The sequence below is a fragment of the Tasmannia lanceolata genome, unplaced genomic scaffold, assembly GCF_043159265.1.
Source record: "Tasmannia lanceolata isolate RefF3 unplaced genomic scaffold, GAP_Taslan_0.1 ptg000018l, whole genome shotgun sequence".
Lineage (NCBI taxonomy): Eukaryota > Viridiplantae > Streptophyta > Magnoliopsida > Canellales > Winteraceae > Tasmannia > Tasmannia lanceolata.
In genome coordinates this window covers 114696-139059 of record NW_027518695.1, presented here as the reverse complement: position 1 = coordinate 139059, position 24364 = coordinate 114696, and the positions used below count along the sequence as shown (strand labels likewise).

The window sequence follows — 24364 nt, the reverse complement described above, 5'->3', positions numbered from 1 at the left end:
CAAAGAGATTGATCAGGGGTGTCAACGGATCTACTTTGGGTCGGATCCATCTACGTCACAGTTACGATCCATTCAAATTCCTTATCGGTCGGGTCGGAGTGGGATTGTTCTTCGGATCCTACTTTCCACGTCATGATCACGATCCATTTTAATTCTGACCGTCCATCGGAGTGTCCTATTATGTCCCACTAAGCTAAGTAAACAATTAATTTTAAAAAAAAGAGATAGAATGGCAGTCCACTATTAGTGTCTCTCCATGCATTTTCTTCAACTAAATTAAAAGCTTATCTATGTTTAATCCATGCGTATAATAATGCTTGTAAATAATAAAACTAATCAAAATTACATACCCAAATATAATGTATAATTATTATCAAAGAATATGATGCTTAAAGAACAAAACTCCTCTCTCTTTTCCTTCGCAAAAGTAGAAAATGAAACGACTGAAATGAGTGAAATCGCATTCGCATCCGATTCATTAAGTGACAAGAGAGGTTTTGACCAAAATATCCTTCATAGAAGGGTTAGCATTAATAAAATTTGAAGGGTATTATTGTAAACCATTTCGGATCGTGATTATGGGCATCTGTGGCGTGCCCATGCACAATCCAAAATTTTTCGGATCCCAGATTTGATGATCTAAAATATCATATGTTTAGATCCCGTTCATTAACGTTCGGATTCGGACGATCCATCGGACTCTCTAGATCCATTGACACCTCTAAGATTGATTATACATACCTTTGTTACTTGGGTTCTGTTTAGACTTTAGATGCATGTACCCATTCAATCCTTCTCACGTGAAGTACATCCGCCTCTCTCCCCGCTCTGTCTGCTGGGTGTCCCATGACTCCCATGTAAAATAGCGGGGCGGAAGGATTTATCACAGTTTAGTATGTACTATTTTATTTTACTTTATTTAGAGAGGGCTACCTAAAGGAGGACCAGGTGGTACGCAGTTTAGTATATTGTGAACTGACGAAAATACCCTTGTAAGACAGCCCTTATCCCATTTATCTCTCGCCCAACCAGATCCCCTAACCCTCGCCTCTCACGCCTCTCTCTCGCCCAAACCCCATTTGAAGCAGCTTACAATCTTAAGCTTGGCTCCCTTGGCGGGACGTCTAGGAAGAATATTAGTAGAGAGAGAAGATGCTGGTGGCGTTTCTGAAAAGACGTGGTTTGAGCAGAAGCATGAGCGGATGTGAGTACTGCACTAGTAGTAGTAGAGGTGGTGTCCTCCTCCTCCTCAGCTTTGGTGACAGCAGCAATGGCGCCCTCGGCTTGCCCTCGGGAGCCGATGCCTACGAGCCCACCCCCATTTCTGCTCTCCCTCCTCATATTTCATCTGTTGCTGCCGGCCATTACCACTCTCTTGCCGTCACACTTGAAGGGGAATTGTGGGCCTGGGGCAGAAACCAAGAGTTTCAGCTCGGCAGAGGACTTTCGGCTCCTAGGTTTCCTTTTTCTTCTTAATTATCACTAATCTCTTTATCCATTTCCAACTACTTCTTTGTTTTTCTTGTTTTTTCTTGTCATCGGTGATAAATCTAAAGAGAAGGCCATGAGAGAGAGAGAGAGAGAGAGAGAGAGAGAGAGAGAGAGAGAGAGAGAGAGAGAGATTTGTTTTGTTCATTTTCTTGTTAGAGAAATAAAATTTTGTTTAGTTCTATGTTCATCATATGAGCATGTAAGGTTTCTTACATGAGAGTTGTGTAGGGATTTAGAGGTGTGCATTTAGACAAAGATTTACAATTGGGGGAGTGCTTTACTATTAGAAAAATATACCATCGTTTATTTTTATCTGCATACGAGGGGCATTCTAAGGTAAGTGAGAGGACTCAAGTGATTTGCAGATAGTTTTCTTCTTAGACAAATGGATTGTAATTTATTCCCACGTGCATCTGATGGTAAATTGAATATTCACCTTGTTAAAGTATAAAAGATAAATAACGCCTAAGCTTTTAACGCCTTTTCTCCAACAGCATAAGCTTTTGGAGAAGTTTGTTAGTTAACATGGTATCAGAGCCAAAGGTCTTGAGTTCAAACCTCCCGGATAACAAAAATCCACATGCGATGGTCGGCCCAAAGTTGACCACATGTGCCACATGTTTGCCAAGTGGGCCACACGTGCGGAGAGTGTTAAAGTGTAAAAGATAAATAAAGCCTTTCTCCAACAGCTTAAGCTTTTGGAGAAGTTCGTAAGTTAACACACCTAAATGATTCAACAAGAGAATTAGAATATGAACAGTCATTTGTTATGAGCAATGGGAATTTAGTTCACAAAATGTATACAAAAAAAAAAGGCATTTCACTTCCATCATTATCTATCTCTTATCTTAGGAAAACACAATAGTACTCGATATATGTTTTGTTTCTTATTTCTTGGGGAAACATCCAATTTACAAGGATTATTCAAAAACATTATCCCATCACTTAAGTAAATGCAAAAATGAACAAGTTTTTCATTTTTTTTCTAGATGATACAAACAAATTCTCACACTGAGGTTGTAGAAAATTTGATGTAAAAAGGCCTCTTGAAAGATTAAAAACTAGGAATTTACACAAGTTTAATTTTTTTCTCTGATGATACCCTCCTCTATTCGTTTTTCTTTGGTTATTCCTGATGTGCTTCTAAAACAAAGAAAAAATACAGTAGTATCACTCACTGCTGATGTTTATAACTCTGCCAACATGCAACTGCCCTGCAAACTTCATGGTGGAGAGATAGGAATATCCAATTGTCTATCCATACACCTATGAAAATAAATGTGCACTCTCATATACTGTTATTTTATTGATGATAGAGATTCATGGAACCAACCGAAAAGAGTAGAAGGCCTGGATAAAGTAAGAGTTAAAGCGGCATTTGCATCCGGTGTTGTTTCCACAGCCATTGGGGATGATGGTTCTTTATGGGTTTGGGGGAAATCCAAGCGTGGACAACTTGGTCTTGGAAAAGAAGTAACTGAAGCTATCGTACCTTCCAGGGTTGAGGCACTTGCAGGGGAAGACATAGTCAAGGTGCCCTTTCCTTACTTTGTCTATGACATGCAGTAGGAACCAATGTTCAATATTTCGCCGATCAGCTTGGAATTAAAGTCAAATTGATTTGGTTTGGCTTCTTGCAGTGAATGAGCCAAAGCTCCTGACACGTTGGACAATTGGCTGTGTCTAAATTGCATACAAATTATGTCTGACATGTGGTATTCTATCCTTTCTGAATAGGTATCACTTGGGTGGGGGCATGCTCTAGCACAAACAAGGGATGGGAAGTTATTTGGGTGGGGTTATTCAGCAGAGGGAAGGTTAGGACAGATTGGGGAATCCTTGGAAGCATCTTCTCCACCAATTACAATTTCTGGCGTATCCAGAACTACAAGAGACTCCAGGTCAATGGTGGAAGTTGCTGAGAATGTGGTCTTGGGGCAAATAGAGAAAGAAAAGAACATGCCAATCATCTGGGAGCCGTGCCTTGTGCAGGAACTTCATGGCCGTGAAGTTTCAGATGTGGCTTGTGGGCTCGATCATTCTCTAGTGCTTTGTTGTAAGTCTTTCTTGATATAACATCATTTAGGCCCTGTTCGTTTCAGATTCTGACAACCGATGGTGATGCCCCAACCCGATTATTGGACCAAAATTAACGATTTTGGTGTTAATTTTGGTCCAATAATTGGGTTGGGGCTTCACCATCTGTTGTCAGAATCTGAAACAAACAGGGCCTTAGTATTTGTTTTGAAAATAAAAAAATTTGTTTCGAATACCCAATTTCCTTTGATGATGCCAAACTTCTAAGCAATCACATCAAGTGGGACTGACTGCCTTTCCAAACCTGGTTTCATAGCTGCAACACAGCTCCAAGAGTTGAATTCTTAGGGTGTGGCTCCTGCTTTAGAATCTCAGATTCTTGTGTGTCATGTCAAAAACAACCTTTTTTCACATTCTTAGTTTCTCTCCTGCTTCTTGCTGCCACTGATAACCAAGACATGCGTACCTTTTTAAAACTTTCTTAGTTTCTCTCCTGCTTCCAGCTGCTACTGATAACCAAGTCCCGCATTCAAGACTCAATACGAAGTGTATAATCCATAGTCACTGTGTTCCCATGCTTTTAAAGGAAGAAGAGCTATGTACCATATACATCCACCATGCATGGATAATATAAATGTATCACATGATCAGATGGTCTTATCCTATCAATCTGTTTCCTATGCACTTATCTTTTTCATGTGTCTCATCAAATAACACATGCATGTTTTGCTTAGGTGTTTTTTTTTAGAAACAGTAACTTCATTAATCCCAACCCCGTTACAATCCGATTTGTACCGATTGAACCGCCCTTTACATCAGAGAAAATCAATACCGAAAGTTATTGACTGAAACTTACATACCCAGTTTATCCAATCCCTCTTTTGCGAGTTTATCCGCCTCCTCGTTTGCCGATCGGAGCATGTGTGAGAATTGGGGGCGAATGGACCTGCAACAATCACAGATTTCCAATATAATGTTTGACAGTTTCTACAGCCCAGATGCCGAGTCAGTCGCGCACACTATGACATTGGATGAATCTCCCTCCACTATCAACGGATAGGATAAATGCTCCATGAACCACTTTAGCCCCACAACAGGGCTTTGGCCTCTGCCTCATTGGATTTGCATATTCCTATTGGACCAGAGAAGGACATCCAATTCCTACCACTGGAGTCGCAGATCAGACCTCCAATCCCCGATGGACCCTATTTTCCTTTTGCACTTCCATTGAAGTTGAGTTTTAACCAACCTGTGGTACGTGTGGGTGGGTGGCGAGGGGGCGCCCGGGGGTGTAGTTGTTTTCTCCCAAATAATTGTCTGCTAGTTTTGTATAACATCCACCGTGGTATAACATCCACCGTGGAATATGGGGAAAGGGCATCCTCGGATTTGGCCCAAGCAACCAAGCCAACATTGATGTCTGAAACTATCCTGCTGAAGCATTTCTCTTTGTCATCAAAGATTCTTCGGTTTCTCTTGCCATAAATGCCACGAGATAGCATAGAGGACAAGATTCCATAAAGCATGGCCCACCTTGCCGAACGTGCTGCTGCTCCAATATAATATAGTTCTCCTGGAGCAATGGAACACCCAAGAGAATCCAAAGCTTCTGATGATGGCCTTCTATAGATTGAATGAGAAAGGGCAATGTAATAAAACATGATCAATGAATTCATCTGCTTCCTTGCAAAGACTGCATCGGCTTACCAAGGTGATATGATGCCTTTTAAGCCTATTACATGTGTTGATCCGCCTATTTGCCACCATCCGTGCGAAGGCCGGTACCCTAGGTGGGGCCGCCGACTGCCATATGCTTGAGAACTTGGTTTCTGCCCCATCGCCACTCACCAACCTTCAAAAGAAGGAACATACAGAAAAGGAGCCCGAGATATCAGGGGCTCAAACTCTCTAGTATGCAATGATACTGCTATTGAAGGAGAGTGAGAAGATGGACTAGGCTAGCTATGTCTCGATCCTTCAAGCTTCTTCTTAGCTTGATAATCCAGTCTATCCTCCACTCCTTATTTTTTTTCACATAATCATGTACTTTCGTCTCTCTATTCCTTGCTAAGAGGAATAGATCATTGAAAGCACTGCAAAGTCGAGTCTCCCTAGCCAGAGATCGAGCCAAAGCAAACTCCCTCCCCCGCCCACCTGAAGTCTAGCACACGAATCAAAGAACGACCTCCAGGCGCAGATCAACTTCTATTCTCCTGATCCTTTGCCTGTAGGCAGGTCCTTACACTTCCAGTCCCCCAACCCGCTCCCATATTTATTACTGATTATTGAATGCCATACATATTCTTTCTCCTCCTCGTATCTCTATATCCATTTCCCCAATAGTGATATATTTCTCATCTTTATTCTGCCAGTACCTACCCCTCCTTGGGGTTTCATTCTACAGACCTTCTCCCAGCTCATTAGATGTTTTAGTCTGCTCCTGGCTTCTCTTCCTTCCCATAAGAAGCCTTGTTGAAGTCTTTCTATTCACTTCTCCATCTTAGCTGAGATTTTGTAAAAGGGCATGATATATACTGGCATATTTGCCAAAGCCGCCTTTATTAACGTGATCCGCCCTCCGAGCGATAGGTATTGTCTTTTCCATGTAGCGAGTTTTTTCTCTCTTCTTTCAATCACTATGTTCCATTGGTGGGCTTTAGGCTTTCCAATTCCCAATGGCAAACTGAGATAGGTAATTGGCAGGTTCGCATAACTACACCCAAGTAAAGCTGTCCACCGCTACCTCATCGGCCTCCACATTCACGCTCGTTAACATGCTCTTGTGAAAATTGATCCTCAGCCCTGACGCCATTGAGAACCATCTAAAGACTCTTGATGTTTCTTGTGGTAGTTAAGTTCTCTTGAAGGAAGATTAGCGTGTCATCATCAAACTGTAAATGGTTAGTGAGAGCTGAATATTTGCCTGGTACCAACCCGCTAATGAACCCTTTTTCTTCGCTTTTGAGACAAAAAGGCTGAGATTTTTTTTTTGAATGATAGAATCTTTGCATTAATTAAAAAAAAGGAGAACCGAGGAGGTCCACCGAAATACAGAAAAGAGAAAAATGAACAAAAATAAAGATAGAAAACAAAGAAACAGACAGACAACCCTCCTATGGGGGCTAGAAATCTAACATTTGAAGGTCCTCCTGACTATTTACTCCTTCCCTGGCTAGCCTGTCTGCAATCCCATTTGCTGATCTTCTAACATGACAAAAGGTAACCGAGGAGCCCTCTACTCTATCTCTGATCTCATCAAACAGATAAGAAGGCTGAGATCTTCGCAACCATAATGAAAAGATAGGTTGACATTGGATACCCTTATCTTCTACCTCTTGAGCTCTTGAAGAAACCTACTGACGATGCATTGAATGGAATGGAGAACGATGCTGTGGACAAGCTTTCCCTGATCTATGCTTTCCAGCGGGCCCCAAAGCCCATTCTTTCATGTATGAAGTCTAAGAAATTCCAATCGACGTGGTCGTAGGCCTTTTCCATGTCAACTCTCACTTTGATTCCACATTCACCGCTTCTTACCTTTGTGTCTACATCTTCATCGGCAATGAGAATCCCATCCAATATTTGTCTCCCTTTGACAAAAGCTCTGTGGTTCTTTGAGATGATATTTTCCGTAACTATCTCAACTCTCGTAGTAAGAATTTTGACAAGGATCTTATAGATGCTAAATGTTGTGCTTAGATTTGGTCAATCTCAACTCAAAATCTTCTGTTTTGATATCAATAGCATCCATATGAGCCCAGGTGGTGATGTAAAAGTCTTGCCCTCTGTTGGATTGACCACTGTGATAGACTTTTGACTCCATGTGTGTACATGCAAGAGCTGTAAATTCTTATCATTTTCTCTCTGGGTTTCAGGTGACGGCACCCTTTTGAGTTGCGGAAACAACACATACGGTCAGTTGGGGAGAGCCACGGAAGGACAAAAATTGCTGCCCATTGACATGAGTTTCTGCCCCGTGTCTCTAGGATCGGGTCTTGGCCATTCGCTAGCAGTTTGTGGGAATGCAGGAGAGACAACGGGCATCATTTCTTGGGGATGGAACTGTAGTTCTCAGCTGGGCCGCCAGGGGCTAGAAAATTCTCCAGGGTTGGTTGAAGGGCTAGATGGAGAAAGGCCGGTATCTGTTTGTGGGGGGCGAGTACATTCCATTGCTCTCACTTCTAAGAGAGAGGTATGGGTATGGGGTTGTGGCAAAAGCGGTCGGCTCGGTTTAGGAAGTTCGTGCGACGAAGTGGAGCCAACCCTGTTGAACTCCTTGAATAATGGCATGGAGGTTTTGCAGGCGGTGTCAGGTTTTGATCATAATCTACTCCTTGTGACTGAATGATGGCAAAGCACTCAAGCATAAAGTTGGAAGAGCTCCACTATTCTTTTTTTTTCTTTTTTTTTTGAATGGTATTGGAAAAAAAAATAGGAAAGAAGTCTCATCGACCACCAAGCTGGTAACGGGCTAAATTCTAAGCAAAAATAAAAAATTCATTCCATCCCCTCAGGGATAAGGTGATCAAATGCCTTCATTGCCAGAGTCTTTACTCCATATCAAGATCAAGCCAGATGATCTGCCTCACCATTAGATGATCAATAGACATGCTGAAAAGAAGTTGCATACCCCTGTTAAATGACCTTGATGGCATCAGCAAATCTCTAGAGAGAGAGAGAGAGAGAGAGAGAGAGTATGGGCATTCTTCAATAGTATGCAAGTTTTTCAAATCACATGAGCATTGCAGTTTGTTCCAGTATCGATTCAGACTAGCACCATTTTTTTTATGCAACTGAAATCATGGTGTGAGGGTATTTCAAATACCTTGTATAGAAGAAGAGGTATCAGTAAATTCCCTAACATATACAAACTCGAAGACTCTGAGTTTCCTATTTTATTTACAGCTGAGGTCCTAGAGGCAGCCTACTCATTATCTGATGATAAACCGAACCATTTGAGAGTGGCAGAGACATGGGCTCTTCTTCTCCTTGGGTTCTCCTTTTAGAAACCCCATCTCCTTTGCCTTCCCCATCATGTACGAATTGGCAGGCAGCTTACTACTACTACTACTACTACTTTGGTTGGAACATTCCAACCCTGCCAACATCAAGTAGGGTTGCTGACTCATACCATAAGAGAAAGTGGGCCCATCCACCAATCTTCTTGGCATCATGCGACTCTCTGTTGGCCTGGAGGAAGTGACGTGGCTGCTGCTGTTGTTCATTACCGCTGGAACATCGTGATTGTGTTTCCCCTCACTGACCTGAGATCATTGGATGCTCTTTCCACATGCTTCCTAACTTTGCTTCCCGCATTTGTGCATTTGTAATAGCTCCTGCGCATCACATCAAACTCGTATGCTTCAAAATTACAATAGCCATCACCCATAAATCCGCTGGTGTAATTTTTGTAATTTGAAAATCAAAGACATAAATTCAACCTGAGAAGAGGTTACCTTGGATTTGGATTTCCTTTGACAACTTTTTGCCCGTACTTTCGCCAACTATACCCATCATCTAGGATGTCAACCTCACTGCTTGTTTGAACCATGACTCTCGGCTCACGGATGGCTCTCGATGCCCCACTTATTTCCGTGACACACGTATCCATCTTCCTGCCATCACCATACACCACCGAGTTTGTAAAAGTTTTTCCTTTTTTTTTTAATAGTTACGATATTATTCCGAATAGCAGCAAACATACAAGATGTCCCAATACAAGAAAAACTACAAAAATAAGGCATCAAAGTAATTTAATTGTGATAAGAACCTTCTCTTTGACTCGGATTCATCCCCGTCGTCATCATAACCCAATGATATGCTCTCATGTGTTCCCCTAAAAACTAGCCGTTAAGAGGAGGGTTCCGAAGTCCTTATAAACCATCAACGTCTTTTTTACTTTTCCATTGTGGGATCTTTGCTTTCACGTGGAACCCCCAACAAATTTCTCTACTCCAAAACATTTTACAGCGATAAAATCAAAGGAGTTGGGCATGTAGCTGAAATGGTCAAGGCTTTGTATCTTTCAACCGGGAGACTGTAGGTTCAATCCCAACTACCTACCAAACAAAAAAAAAATTAAAATCAAATAAATAATAAAACATGGGATGTCATGCAGATGTAAATCTCTCCATTGATATTAAATACCTTACATAGGAATAATTAAATTAAGGGAATCTATTTATTATCATAAATTATGCTATAATGTTTTTTTTTTTTTTTTGGCAGGGTGGGGGCTGGTGAGCATGTTGGTAGGATGGGGATCCTTTTACCTTTAGACAACAGACATAACGTGAAAATCACTCTACTCATCCTTTTTCTATATTATAAAACTTAAATATGGACTATGACTCACTTATCGCTGAATTCCATCTGGGTTGATTAGACTGGGTGGGGAGGCAAATTTAACTTCAAATCTCAAAAGGAGGGCGAATTAGTGAGAAGATTATTTAATTCTGGACAATGCTCAGCACAAGAGCTAAGGAAGCATTCTTTAATAAAAGCAGTGACATCATCATAAAACAAGAAGGAAAAATAAATAAATAACTGCATAAAGACGCAGGCACCGTAACCTTATATATTCTGAAACAGGAGATTTTATACAGTGTAAGGCCTTACAACAATACGGCAGGGGTTCCGCCCTTGGCATGCAGCTTACTTTTGTAGGAGCTGCTGTTGTATCAAATGTCAAGGGTGGTACTTCCACCTTCCACCGTACAAAGGCCTTCCATCAAATAATTTCTCCTGAAATAGAATAGCAAAAAGAGGGTGATATTCCCTGTCTTATGTTTTAGTCATTCTAACGCCTCATTGTTTTGCTTTTTGCTTTGTCTGCTAAGATCCCAACCCCCCGCCCCCGGCGCAAGAAAACCCTCTGCTCTCTCTCAAACATTGCTAAGACAGGCACCATAAAGACGCAGAAAGCCCTCCGGAGATTGCATGGAGGGATCTATTTATAAGCCTCCACAGAAACAGTCGGTGTTTTCACAACTGGGCCATGTCGTACCTAAGACAAAGATCATGCACGGACTCAGAGTGGAGCCCGTCTCTGAGCAAGATAAAGATCACTGTAATAGTAATGGTTGTCTATCCCCCGGTGGTTGAGGGAGGTGGAAAGACTGACATTGCTCTCTCTCTCTCTCTCGCTCTCTCTCTCTCTCTCTCTCTCTCTCAGATTGGTGGCGTGTTTTACAGGAGTGGGATTCTTTCCCTGTAGTTTATTTCGCTGGGCTCGGTAACAAAATTGATAATATATTGGCTTTCCTCCAATACCACTGTTTGGATTGGATTTTTAGTCCGAAAGGGACCCTGAATTACACCTGAAATTTTGGGTGGAGATAGAAACCCACAAAATAGGTGGTACTCTCTCTCTCTCTCTCTCTCTCTCTCTCATGGCCCAAACTAAAGGCACGACAGGCACCTCGTACTTATAAATTAAAAACTCACGGGCACGCAAGGCTTTCTTACTGAACATTCATATTATTCCAAGAATACATTCATCATACACTTGAGCAGTAATCAGAGCAACTAAAACTTCTATAACTTTATATACAAACAACCACCAAAGTTATTATTTACAATCCTCAAAACCTTTAACACTGCTTCAGTTTTTCTACAACATACTCATATCCCAAAATGACAAAAGTCCACGGCACAGCTACTCAAGGAAATTCACAACTCTCGCTACTCAGAACTCATAATCTGAAAATTATGATTACACCACACGTGAGCTCGAAAGCCAGTAAGCAATATAGTGCATTAATCATGATTAATGCATGTTCCAACAATTCACATCAACAATAAACAAGTATATGAATATACCATATAATAAGACTCCACGTTCGTTTATGCATGAAGAAGCAGCTATGCAAATAAAACTCACCCCAGCCGCCGAGGGTACCAATGTATCCTTCCCATTGGCAGGAGCGACTATGCAAATATCTTTCACACAAGCTATGAAGGGTACCAATGTATCACTTACCATTGGCGGGAGCGGCTATGCAGTTATCACTTACCCCAGCCGCGAAGGGTACCAACGTATCACATCCCATTGGTGGGAGCAGCTATGCAATTATCACTTAACCCGGCTGCGAAGGGCACCAATGTATCATGAGCAGCTATGCAATTATCATTCATTCACCCTGGCCTCAAAAGGGTACCAACGTGAGCGGCCCAGGCATGCGTGAAATGCAGTGCTCATAATAGGCAAAATACATTTGCATTAAACATTATTAGTTGAACTATATTGCTTACCAAACAACTTTCCTTCCCTTTGTCAAGTCAACCACGCTCACCTATATTCCTACAGTAAGATAAGAGAACATTCCAATGATACATTTTAAAGAGTGCATAAATACTAATAATACCAAAGGAATAAGGGAATTCAAATACAAGGAAAAGAGGCGGCCAAAAATAAGCCAAATTCCAGTCAAACCGGACCGACAAGATGTGATTTTTATCTTTCCTAATGTCTTGGGCTTTCAAATCTCCTAATCCGCCTTGCGGAATTAGACAAAATTGGTCTCATTGGAAAGCGTATAAGGAGAGGATTCCCACTAACTCAATCTTGTCGCCGGAAATCCACCGGAAACTCGTTAGCCGGAAAAAAATCCCAAAAAACACCCAAATTCCTACCACCTTTTCTATAATGTCGAGAAAAATAAAAATTCCAGCTGAAAGCTTACCTATGACGTGAATCTCCGGCTTCTGGAAGCAATCGCTGGGCACCTCTCCTCCTTTTCTCTCTCGGCGAGTTTCCCTCACTTCTCCGGCAACTCTCTCTCAAACCCTATGTTTCTGTCAAAGATACGAAAAGGCTGTGTTTTAAATAAGCATATCTTAAGGCAAATGATAAAAAATACTCCTTTATCTATTTACAGCTATAATTTAAGGGTATTTCATTCTCTCTCCCTCCTGCTAATCTAGGGTTTTGATTGTGAAAATGCATGGCCCCACATTTCTGTATTTCTACCCTATTCTTCCTCATCTGCTACTTGACTTCCAGCCCCCCTGTCACCCTTTCTCACAGGCGATAGAAGCATCTATGCATAAGGCGTCCGAAGAGCAAATGGGAATAATGGAAAAGAATGGTGGGTTTTGCAAAAACCAAAATAAGAGGATGGCAATGCCCAATCCCCAACATAAATATGAAAATTGAAATAAAAATGTAAAGATTTTAAAAAGCCCCAAAAATCTGAAAAGAAAGGGGGGTTTTCAGGGGATAATGGACTTAGCGTAGACCAAAATAAGAGACAATGCTCAACTGTTTTGACTTAGGGAAAATGATTGGTCGATTTAGCAGAGATAATGTGTTGGATGTTTTCCTTTTTTTGGGTTTCCAAAGATTGAGTTTCCTTTTTGTATAGGAATTCTAGAATATTGTTCTATGTTCTAGAGTTGCCAAATAAGGTTGTTGCTTTGCATTCAAGCAACCTTTTATCATATATTAACAATCCTTAAGTTTAGTAATGTTTGGAAGTGGAAATTGTGACTCGTATTAGTTGCTAAATTTACACCTAAGAGGCCAAACGAATTGGGCTCTTTAGGAAAGTTCTATGGGAGCTCAAAGACTCCTCCAATGGTTGAAAATACCTAGAAACCCTCGTTCCTAAGAGAGAGAGAAATGACTATTTATAGCCAATTAATATACTAAAATTACCCAAATACCCTAACTAAAGTAAAATGACTAAAATGCCACAATCTCTATGAAAATAACCAAAATGCCCCTACTATGCTAAAAGACAAAAGCATATGGAAAAGAGGGAAATCATAAGCCAATGAGCAGAGCTGGGTCAATGTAAACATTGACAAGGGGATGCTCTTGCATCACTATGCCTTGTAGTTGCAGAATTTTGACTCAGAGTGTTGCCTTATTGATAATCAACAAGTTACTGAGAATGTGTTGTGATAATTCCGTTGCGATTTTACTTTTTTAAGAACGACAAATAAAGTAAGGAGTTAATGTGTTGACATATTATCGTGAGGAAGATAATTCAGGATCAGTTAATGTCTATTGAGTGCATAAGTACTGCACTTATGTTAGCAGATCCAATAACGAAAGGCTTACCATTTGAGGACATCAATGACCATAAAGCGCGCATAAGGTTGGTGGGTAAAGCCGATTACGTTGATTGGTGGGAGTCTGGTTACGTTAAAGACATTGTAATGTGATCACTTTTGAGCTTGATCTTGATAGATAAAGTTATATGCTTTTGCATTATTTGTATTGTGCACATTGAATGGGTATTTTGAAAGCAGAATGTCGGTAATGACATAAAGTGGACCATATTCATGTTGGTTAGTTTGCTAATTTCATGACCATGGGGAGGTTATTGGATAATATAATCCAATATATAATTACATGATCGGCTGTTGGTATAACTTATTGAATGGAATGTAAAATTGGTTGATGAGAAAGGTATAAAGCCCATGCAAGCCAAGTGGGAGATTGTTGGACGTTTTCCTTTCTTTGGGTTTCCAAAGATGGAGTTTCCTTTTTGGATTGAAATTCTAGAATATTTTTCTATGTTCTAGAGTTGCCAAATAAGGTTGTGGCTTTGCATTCAAGCAACCTTTCATCATATATTAGCAACCCTTAAGTTTAGTAATATTTGGAAGTGGAAATTGTGACTTGTATTTGCTAAATTTACACCTAAGAGGCTAAATAAATTGGGCACTTTAGGAAAGTTCTATGAGAGCTTTTTGCCTATAAAGAGACCCTTGGTCCCTCTTTCTACATACTACGAACTTGAGAGCAATCCATAGATTGAGAGTTTGTTCAAAGAAAGGTTTCCCATAGACCGAGTGGTGTGCAAAGAAAGAGAAGCACAAATGGGTGTTTTTGGGCCTTCGTCGTGCTCAGAAAAGCTATGAGGATCGTCAGATTATACACGTTCAAGCACAAGCTATGGTGAAAGGTACATCAAACCCATCTCGTTAAAATCAAGTTTTTCTTTGTTTTTCAGTGCCCAAGATCCAAAGGGATCATTAAGTTAATGTTTAGTATAATATGATGGGCTTTACATTTTAAAGATTTTCACTAACCAGGGAAGAGGATGACATTGCCTAGCGGTTTCAATTGCGATTCCTACTACTCTCCCAGACATTAGAATTGGAATCTCAATTCTGTTTACCAGAATAATAGGAATATGTATGGAATTTGATCACAAATCCAATTCTTGATTCCCATAGTCCAAACGCGCCCGTAGAGTCCTAATAGGGAAGGAATTAGGAAAAGGAGAGAGTCTTAGATAGTTTGAAAATCATACAAGTACTCTTGTTGTCTCCTAGTTGGGCTATGAGAAGGAAAGGGAGAGAGAAGAGAGAATCTGGTTGGTTTTGAGAAAACTCACCAGCAATATATATGATCCGATCATTCACAAAGAAGCACAATAGTAGCAAATAAACAAACCACAAGGATGTCTTTCATCCGCGTCTGCAATAGGATGAAACAACCATTTCTGTCAAACCCGTAGATGTTGAACAAAGTAGAGCTCGACTTTATCATTATTTTAGATCAATCAGCACCTCTAAATAATGCTCTATAAATTCGGTGGTTCAATAGAAGGTAGAAAATTTGGGAAAGATGAGTAGGAAATCATCTTTCCATACACTATCTAATAAATCCTAGATTAATACACAAACCTTCCAAAATTATAGAGAAATATTTAGATGATAGATACCCCGTTGCAGAGCTCTACCTCGGATGAGAATCTTTTAAACAATCTTTTTTTCTCTGATGATCACTTTAACCGCGATCCAACAATGGCACCCACAAATCGCTCCAACACGGATTCGATAACACTCTTTAAGATATATGCCATGCAATATCTGATTTGATGTTGTTCAAAGAAATAAGATAATAGCAATAAACAAACCACAAGATGCACACACCAAGATTTTATGTGAATAAGCCAAGATGACTATCTCCATTATGAGAAAAAAAAATACAAAGATTACAATTGGATGAATCTGAAACCCTGAAACTGCAATCCTTTCCTGCCTTCTCGACCAAGACCGTACATGAGAGTAACCAAAGAGAAAACCAAGAATAAATTCTCTCTCTCTCTCTCTCTCTCTCTCTCACACACACACACACACACACACACACACACACACCAAGAGAAACAAAACATCTCTCTTTTCCCTTCACTTAGCCTCATTTTTCTACCTGTCACAAATAGATCGTATGTTAAGAAGACACTTTTATCACCTAGGTTTTATAGAAATCCTAAATGAGGATCTTTCCAATTTTGCCTTTTCACCACCACCCATATTATATCATAGGTGTGTGGGAAGCAAGGCAACTATCCCAAAAGTTGGGAAAGCTAAGACTATAAATCGGGTAGGTTATACCTCATGTAGAGTGAAGAGAACTAAAAAGGGGCAGGGATGTGTAAGAAACATAAAGAAGGATTAAGCCTCTAGCTCAATGGTCACGGCTTTGTTATTCAACCTGGAGGTCAGAAGTTCAATCCCACCATACCTACCAAAAAAAGCATAATGAGGTTCATTTAGATGTCAATTGCATTTTTGGATTTGATCTTTATGTTTTGTGAGTATGGGGTGCATAAGGATTGGGTTAAAGGTTTAACCCCTTTGTAATATCTTTCGTTTATTGCTCATAGTGGAACATTGGTTCTCCTCCGTGGATGTAGGAATCTTGGTTGAACCAAGTATAATCTCGGTGTGTGCATCTTGTGGTTTTTTATTTTATTTCTTTGTCCGCAATCGGATCAGGAATAATGATCAAGAATGGCAGATTTAATGATCTTGATGGAGCTTCAATCTGTATGTAGAGTTTGATTACAGGTGGGGCATTGTCTCTTTTTTTTTTGTTCGAAAATGAGAGGAGGTAATTGGAGGATGTTTTAATTGGTTAAAAACAATTATGATCTAATACTTATCAAACTAGACCATTTTTTTTTTTGAAATTGATAGTCACTAATACTAAGAAAGAAGGAAGACCGAGATGGTCAGTACAAAGATGAGAAAAGACAATGCGAAGACCAAAAAAACCAAGAAAATACAACTGATCAAACTTGACCATGTTAGCCTATTTCTAGACAATCGAAGGTAGAGGGCATCGATTGGCCTGTTGGTTGCAATTTGCAATTCCAATCGAAGAAGATTTGACAGGGGATGGACACTCTCAGATTTTAACTGAATTTTCTGAGATCGCTATGTGGCTTTTGTGATTAACGCCCAAAGTCCGTTATCTACTTGTCAACTTGTGATGGGGTTCTACGATCAATGTAGCAATCAGTAGGTGGACCACTAATCGACAATCAGAGGATGACGATCAGCGGAAGTACTGTCGAAATGGAAGGAAGCAGTGATTTCCGAGCATCAATTGCCACAATTTATGAACAATAATTAAAATATAATATGATGCCTATTACATAAAAGCTTTAGATCAATCATGGTTACTTTGTTGAGTGCATTATTAGGAATTGGAAGACAATCTCGGCAGGCACCGTTACTAAGAAGAAGACATCAGCTTTGTAAAAACCTCCTTCCCCCAATACTCTTAAACTCAATGTTGATGGTTGCTCCCTTGGCAACCCCGGAAAAGCAGGAATTGGGTGTGTGTTCAGAGATTGCAATGGTGTCATCAAACTTGTGTTTTCAAGTCCTATTGGCTTAACAGAATCCACAGAGGCCGAGGTTCGAGCTATCCACTTTGGCATGAGCATATTTAGGGAGCAGGTGGAAGGTAAAATAGAGGTGGAAGGTGATTCGTCTAATGTTATTTCTTGGGTTCAAGGTAAGAGCGTAGGTCTTGGAGATTAGCTAGGTTTTTGGATGAAATTTCTGCAATGTATGATGGTAGATTTATTTATGTTGTCCATATTCCTAGAAGTGCCAACGATCTTGCACATCGATTGATCGATTGGCCAAATCAGGGGCCTTGTGGGATTCCTTGTATGTTGGGTGATGGGGTGTGAAAAACAACAACTAATGAGTTGTCGACATGTGGCCCCGGAAGGGCCCACCACGATATCGACACCTGCACAGGGGTAATCTGGTAATTACCTGAGAGTAGGTAAACCTAAACCCACAGAAGGGCCGATAGCTGTCCTCGGGTAGGTAATTCAACCACCTCAGGCCTCCCTCTATAAAAGGCCTCTCAAGGCTCAAAGTAAGGGGTAATAACTTCTAAGCTACCACTCCTAAATTTTTGGCTCTGCACTCCTGCTCATACTGACTTGAGTATCGAAGGGCCCGTCCGGAGCAACGACTCTGGGTTGGTCTTCTGACCTCGTGTGCTCTTGTGCAGAACTCAGCTCCTTCACTTCGGCTCCTCGGGTCCTCCAGCTCAGCTCTTACGTCACTGCCATATTTGTTACCGATTTTAGGCCTAACAGATTGGCGCCATCCGTGGGACCCCGAACTAAAAGCTGTTCGAATGCCCTATACAAAATGGCAGGGCGGAAGAGTGCTCGGGTACCAACTGCACGAACTACCCGAGCCGTAATACCTCGCAGGACCCAGAGCGAGCGAATCACCTCGCAGGTGGTGGCTCCCTCTGCTACAGCAGAGCAGAGCCCAGCTCATTCGGAACACCTCAATCCCACGCCCACTTCGTATCAAGTTCAAGATCTCTTTCAACAGATGATGGCTCTTGTCGGTCAATACCAACACCTGATCCAAGTGCCTCCCCAACATCCTCCAGAAGCTCCACGACCTGTACAGGAAAGGTCGAATGCCCACGGGGGAGAGCCAGCGCGCCCCAGTGGAGACCGGACCTACCACTCTACAAGGCGAGTCCATCACTCCAGAACCAGGCATGCCCATACAGAGCCTTACCACCGTCGGAGGTCACGGTCCCGCTCCGCGCGAAAGCACCAAGCCCAGGAAGACCGCGCACCACAGGAAAAATCCCAGCCTCATCGAAGGAGTCCGGAAAGTTAGTTCGGTTCTGCTGCGAGCCCATCGGTGGAGAGAAACAAGTCATTGGACCGAGCAGACCGGAGGGCTGACCCAATGCTGCGGAGAATAGAAGAAATAGATCACCGTATAGAAGAGGTGGCAAAAGATCAGGGCTGGCCCGCTGCGAAGACGTACTCAAGCAGACCTCCGTTCACAGATAATGTTATGAACGCGGCAGCGCCCAGAGGGTTCAAAATGCCGACGGTTCCGCAATACGACGGAACCACCGACCCTGTGGACCACCTGGAAACGTTCAGGACTATGATGCTCCTCCACGGCGCCTCTGACGGATGCAGAGCATTCCCGACCACATTGACCGGTGCAGCCCAGGACTGGTACTCGAGGATCAAGCCGAACTCCATTAGCAACTTTGAGGACTTTGGGGACAACCTGGTCCGCCATTTTATGAGCAGCCGGAGGCCAAGGAAAACAACAGCATCCTTGATGGCCTTGCGGCATGAGGATAATGAACCTCTGAAAACATTCGTCAACCGTTTCAACAGAGAAGCTCTTCAAGTGCCAAATTTGGATCCATCAGCCGCCATGAATGCGCTCCTCACAGGCGCCAAATCCAACGATTTCCGTCGATCAGTTGCTCGCCAGAACCCGCACTCACTGACGGCAGGGGCCGAGGAATATATAGTCGTGGAGGAGACTCTGGCGGCCTTAGACTCAAACCGGAGGAGAACCTCCGAAGAAAAGAACCCTACCAAGCAGCGTAGGGATGATAAGGCCCCCAGAAGAGAGAGATCCCCCCAGAGGAGGGAAGAAAACTTTACCCCTCTCAACACCTCCCGGAGACACATACTGGCCGCAATCAGAGGAGAAGAATTCGTAAGGTGGCCGACCAGAATGATCTCCAAGGGGAATAAGAGAGACAAGTCGAAGTATTATCTGTTCCACAGGGACCACGGGCACGACACAGACGATTGCTGACAGCTCAAGGAAGAAATCGAGCTGCTGATTGGTCGGGGATACTTGAAAAAGTATGTCAAAGATGACGGCCACAGAAGAGAGCACAGGGAGAAGAGTCTCCAGGGCCAGAGCCCCTGACGGTCACAGCCGCCCCATGCGCGGAATCAATCTCCCCCGCCATCCAGTCCACAGCCAGAGGCGTGCCGATCCCAGCCCAAGGGGGTCATCAACACAATTATGGGCGGGCCAGCAGCCGGGGGCACATCATTTGCTACTCGAAAAGCATACGCACGCCGAGTCAACGCCGTGCACACATGCAGCAAAAAGATGAAGACGGAGAATGAAATCTCATTTTCAAATGCGGATCTCGACAACTTGATACTACCTCACGACGATGCCTTGGTCCTAACAATGCTCGTCGCGAATTGTGAATTGAAGAAAATCCTTGTCGACAACGGGAGTTCGGCTGATATCCTGTACTATCATGCTTTCGAGAAAATGATGATAGGAGACGACCGCTTAAGGCCGGCGAACTCCGATCTGTTCGGTTTCTCAGGGGAGGTCGTGAAAGTGGAAGGACAGATTGAACTCCCAGTCCTCGTCGGAGAGCCACCCTGTCAAGCCTTCTCGATGGTCAACTTCCTGGTAGTGAGGGCCACTTCGGTCTATAACACTATCTTGGGATGACCCGGCCAGAATCTAATCCGCGCCGTCGCTTCAGCGTATCACCAGAAAATGAAGTTTATAATGCCAAATGGCATCGGAGAAGTCAGGGGAGATCAACCACAATCCAGAGAGTGCTATGCCATGGCACTCAAGGTAAAAAATGCGTCGGAATCGGTGCCGATTAAGCTACTCAATCTGAGAGACGAAGCCCAGGGGACTCAGCCCGCCGAAGACCTCATCTCCATCCCTCTGTGCAAAGGCGATAAGGAGAAGGTCGTTCAGATCGGCTCCTCTCTAGGCAGTAGCACCCGGCATAGCCTCATCCAGTTTCTTCAAGACAATACAGACGTCTTTGCATGGGCTCCTGTAGACATGCCCGGCATAGACCCGGAGGTCAGCACGCACAGACTCGGTGTTGATCCAATCTGCAGGCCGGTGAAACAGAAAAGAAAATATTTTGCCCTGGAAAGGCGGCAGGCGATCAAGGAAGAAGTGGAGAAGCTCTTGAGAGCTGATTTCATTCGGAAAATTCAATATCCAGACTGGCTGGCGAACGTGGTCTTGGTAAAGAAAGCCAATGGGAAGTGGAGGACCTGCGTTGATTTTACCGACCTGAACAAAGCTTGTCCCAAGGACACCCGCTCCCAAAAATTGACCAGCTGATAGATGCCGCCGCAGGTCACGAACAGCTGAGCTTCATGGACGCCTTCTCCGGATACAATCAAATCAGAATGTATGAATCGGATATACCAAAGACCTCCTTCATAACAGATCAGGGAACATATTGTTATCGCGTCATGCCCTTCGGCCTAAAGAATGCCTGCGCCACCTATCAAAGGCTCGTCAATAAGCTCTTCCAGAAACAGATCAGCCGTAACATGGAAGTTTATGTGGATGATATGCTGGTCAAAAGCCGAAGTGCGCAAGATCATGTCTCCGACCTGAGAGAAACATTCCAAGTCCTAAGAGAGCATAACATGAAGCTCAACCCCACCAAGTGCACTTTCGGCGTCAGCTCGGGAAAGTTCTTGGGTTTATGGTAAGCCAAAGAGGGATAGAGGCCAATCCAGAGACGATCAGGGCCGTGGTGGAGCTCACTCCACCGAAAACCATCAGAGAAGTACAATGGCTAACCGGGATGGTGGCCGCGCTAGGGCGCTTCATCTCAAAGTCTGCAGAGAGATGCCTGCCTTTCTTCAACACCGTCAAAGGGATCAAGACAGCACCTTGGACAGAGGAGTGCCAGATCGCGTTCGAGGAGTTGAAGCAGTACTTGTCCTCCCCACCGCTGTTGACAAAGCTAGAGCCGGGGGAGGAGCTGCTCCTGTATTTGTCCGTAAGCCCCATGGCATTGGCAGTCGTGCTAGTTCGAGAAGAGCACAACCAACAAAAATCAATCTATTATGTCAGTAAGGTCCTGCATGATGCTGAGACCAGGTACTAGCGGGTTGAGAAACTGGCGTACGCTCTGATCATGGCGGCCAGAAAACTAAGGCCATATTTTCAAGCCCACACAATAAAGGTCTTGACCGATCAGCCGCTCAGGCAAGTTCTCCACAGACCGGACACCTCGAGGCATCTTGTAAAATGGGCCGTGGAGCTGAGCGAATTTGATATCCAGTGCCTACCTAGGCCAGCCATAAAAGCTCAAGTGCTGGCAGACTTCGTGGCTGAATGCACCATCCCCCAGCAGAGCACTGAATCCGAAACTGTCCAAACCCCGATTGTGGAGAAGGTAACTACAACTGAGGAACGAACAGAAGCCGAGACTGAACCAGTAAGAACAGAAATTGTCCCCGTACCGGCAGAACAAGATCCATCGACCATCGAACCACTCTGGGAAGTGTACGTGGACGGATCTTCGAACAAGGGTGGATGTGAAGCCGGTTTGATTCTCACCGGGCCTGACAACTTCCCTCTGGATTACGCCCTAAGGTTCAGATTCCGTGCGTCCAACAATGAGGCAGAATATGAGGCCCTCCTCGCCGGAATGAACCTAGCAGTCCAGACCAGTGCCCAAAGACTGAAGGCGTACTGCGACTCCCAGCTGGTTGCGAACCAGATCCAAGGAGTCTATGAAGCCCGCGACGAGTACATGATTAAATATCTCTCCAAGGTCCGCCAGTTGGCTAGTAAGTTCAAAGACTTCGAGGTCATGCGAGAGATGCCAAAAGTTCTCTCCCACCATCCACCAACCTGCTGTATCCATAGCCCCGATCATCAGCCCACTCCCTTTCGCAGTATGGGGGATGGACATCTTGGGCCCCTTTCCACCAGCCTCCGGAAGACGCGAGTTCGTCGTAGTGGCCATTGACTATTTTACCAAGTGGGTGGAGGCCGAACCTCTAGCTCAGATCACAGAGCAAAACGTGCAGACCTTCTTCTGGAAGTCGGTCGTTTGCAGATTCGGGATACCCTGCGTCTTGATAACGGACAACGGCAGACAGTTCGACTGCCGAAACTTTCAAAAATTCTGCTCTGACTTGAAGATCGAACAGTGATTTACTTCAGTGGCGCACCCTCAGACGAATGGGTAGACCGAAATAACGAACAGAATCATGCTTCAGGGGATCAAAAAGAGGGTGGACAAAAAGGCTGGCCTATGGGCAGATGAACTTTATCATGTCCTATGGGCGTATCGTACCACCCCGCGCACATCAACGGGGGAATCACCATTCAACTTGTCCTTTGGGATGGAGGCCGTAATATCCGTCGATGTAGGCGCCCTGTCTCCCAGAGTCACCAACTTCAATGAACAGCTCAATGGAGATGGGCTTCGCGTAAATCTCAACTTGCAGAAAGAAGCCCAGGAAGAGTCCCGAATCAGAGTCGCCGCCTACAAGCAGAAAGTGTCCAACTATCATGATTTGAAGATACGCCCCAGAGAATTCCGAGCAGGGGATCTAGTCCTAAGGAAAGCTGCTATCTCCCAACTGAAGAAGGTCGGAAAACTCTCCCCGACCTGGGAGGAGCCGTACCGAGTGAGAGAGGTGATTCGCTCGGGGAGTTATAAGCTAGAAACGGTTGGGGAGCACCTACTACCCCATGCTTGGAATTCAAAGAACCTCAGAAAATACTATCAATAGACGGCCACTTGGCACAAAAGCGAATGTCGTTGTAAGCGCTCGAATATGAATGATAAAGAGGATACTATTTCTTTGTAAATCTCTGAGCAAACCATCTTGGAAACCCAGTTCACTAAAACTTGGGTACTCGCTGCTTGGTTCGCCCCAGCCCGCCTCCACGAAGACTGGGAGCGCACTCCTAGTAAGGAACGGGCCCGGACAGAAAAACCAAACCTACTTGAAACCCAGTTCACTAAAACTTGGGTACTCGCTGCTTGGTTCGCCCCAGCCCGCCTCCACGAAGACCGGGAGCTCACTCCTGGTCGGGAACGGGCCCGAACAGAAAAACCAGACCTACTTGGAAACCCAGTTCACTGAAACTTGGGTACTCACTACTTGGTTCACCCCAGCCCGCCTCCACGAAGACCGGGAGCGCACTCCTGGTCGAGAACGGGCCCGGACAGAAAAACCAAACCTACTTGGAAACTCAGTTCACTAAAACTTGGGTACTCGCTGCTTGGTTCACCCCAGCCCGCCTCCACGAAGACCGGGAGTGCACTCCTGGTCCGCAACGGGCCCGGACAAAAAAACCAAACCTACTTGGAAACCCAGTTCACTAAAACTTGGGTACTCGCTGCTTGGTTCGCCCCAGCCCGCCTCCACGAAGACCGGGAGCGCACTCCTGGTCAGGAACGGGCCCGAACAGAAAAACGAAACCTACTTGGAAACCCAGTTCACTAAAACTTGGGTACTCGCTGCTTGGTTCGCCTCGGCTCGTCTCCACAAAGACCGGGAGCGCACTCTTGGTCAGGAATGGGCCCAGACAGAAAAACCAAACCTACTTGGAAACCCAGTTCACTAAAACTTGGGTACTCGCTACTTGGTTCGCCCCAGCCCACCTCCACGAAGACCAGGAGCGCACTCCTGGTCAGGAACGGGCCCGGACAGAAAAAACCAAATCTACCCGGAAACCCAATTCCCTAAAACTTGGGTAGTAGCTGCTTAGTTCACCTCGGTTCGCCTCTATAAAGACCCGGGTCAATTAAAGCTTAAATGTCTGCCCGGAGTATTTTTGGCACACAGTGTTAGAATCAAGCAGTATTAGCCAGAGGCAGACATAAGTGGACAGTGGACAGCGAAATGTAACTTCTATTCATGAAAAAGTAGGGCCTCGAAGGGCCATTACAAAAAGTAGGGCCTCCAAGGGCCATTACAAAAAGAATCAGGAAGCCGTGCCCAAGAGGGGAAAATGGGGAGCT

At 43.8% G+C, this 24364-nt stretch overlaps 1 protein-coding gene and 1 long non-coding RNA gene across 2 annotated transcripts; one reads left to right on the top strand and one right to left on the bottom strand.

Annotated features, from left to right (window-relative positions):
• The first annotated feature begins 1022 nt into the window (after positions 1–1022).
• On the top strand, positions 1023–8058 carry RUG2 (Regulator of chromosome condensation (RCC1) family protein). Its single transcript, XM_077361514.1, has 4 exons — positions 1023–1457; positions 2808–3024; positions 3229–3547; positions 7404–8058. The coding sequence occupies exons 1-4, from the start codon at positions 1153–1155 to the stop codon at positions 7874–7876; spliced, it is 1314 nt and encodes a 437-aa protein (XP_077217629.1). The 5' UTR covers positions 1023–1152; the 3' UTR covers positions 7877–8058.
• A 3015-nt stretch (positions 8059–11073) lies between these two features.
• Positions 11074–12904, bottom strand: LOC143851770 (uncharacterized). The gene is made up of 3 exons (XR_013236499.1): positions 12213–12904; positions 11782–11830; positions 11074–11669 (listed from the first exon to the last, which is right to left on the bottom strand). It is a non-coding gene; the product is annotated as an uncharacterized LOC143851770 (long non-coding RNA).
• Positions 12905–24364: the final 11460 nt, after the last annotated feature.

Excerpts from the sequence above, each read along its gene's own strand:
- RUG2 (XM_077361514.1), top strand. The coding sequence starts at position 1,153 with ATGCTGGTGGCGTTTCTGAAAAGACGTGGTTTGAGCAGAAGCATGAGC. Across the intron at positions 1,458-2,807 it reads AGAGGACTTTCGGCTCCTAG|AGATTCATGGAACCAACCGA; the intron begins GTTTCCTTTTTC and ends TATTGATGATAG. Across the intron at positions 3,025-3,228 it reads CAGGGGAAGACATAGTCAAG|GTATCACTTGGGTGGGGGCA; the intron begins GTGCCCTTTCCT and ends CTTTCTGAATAG.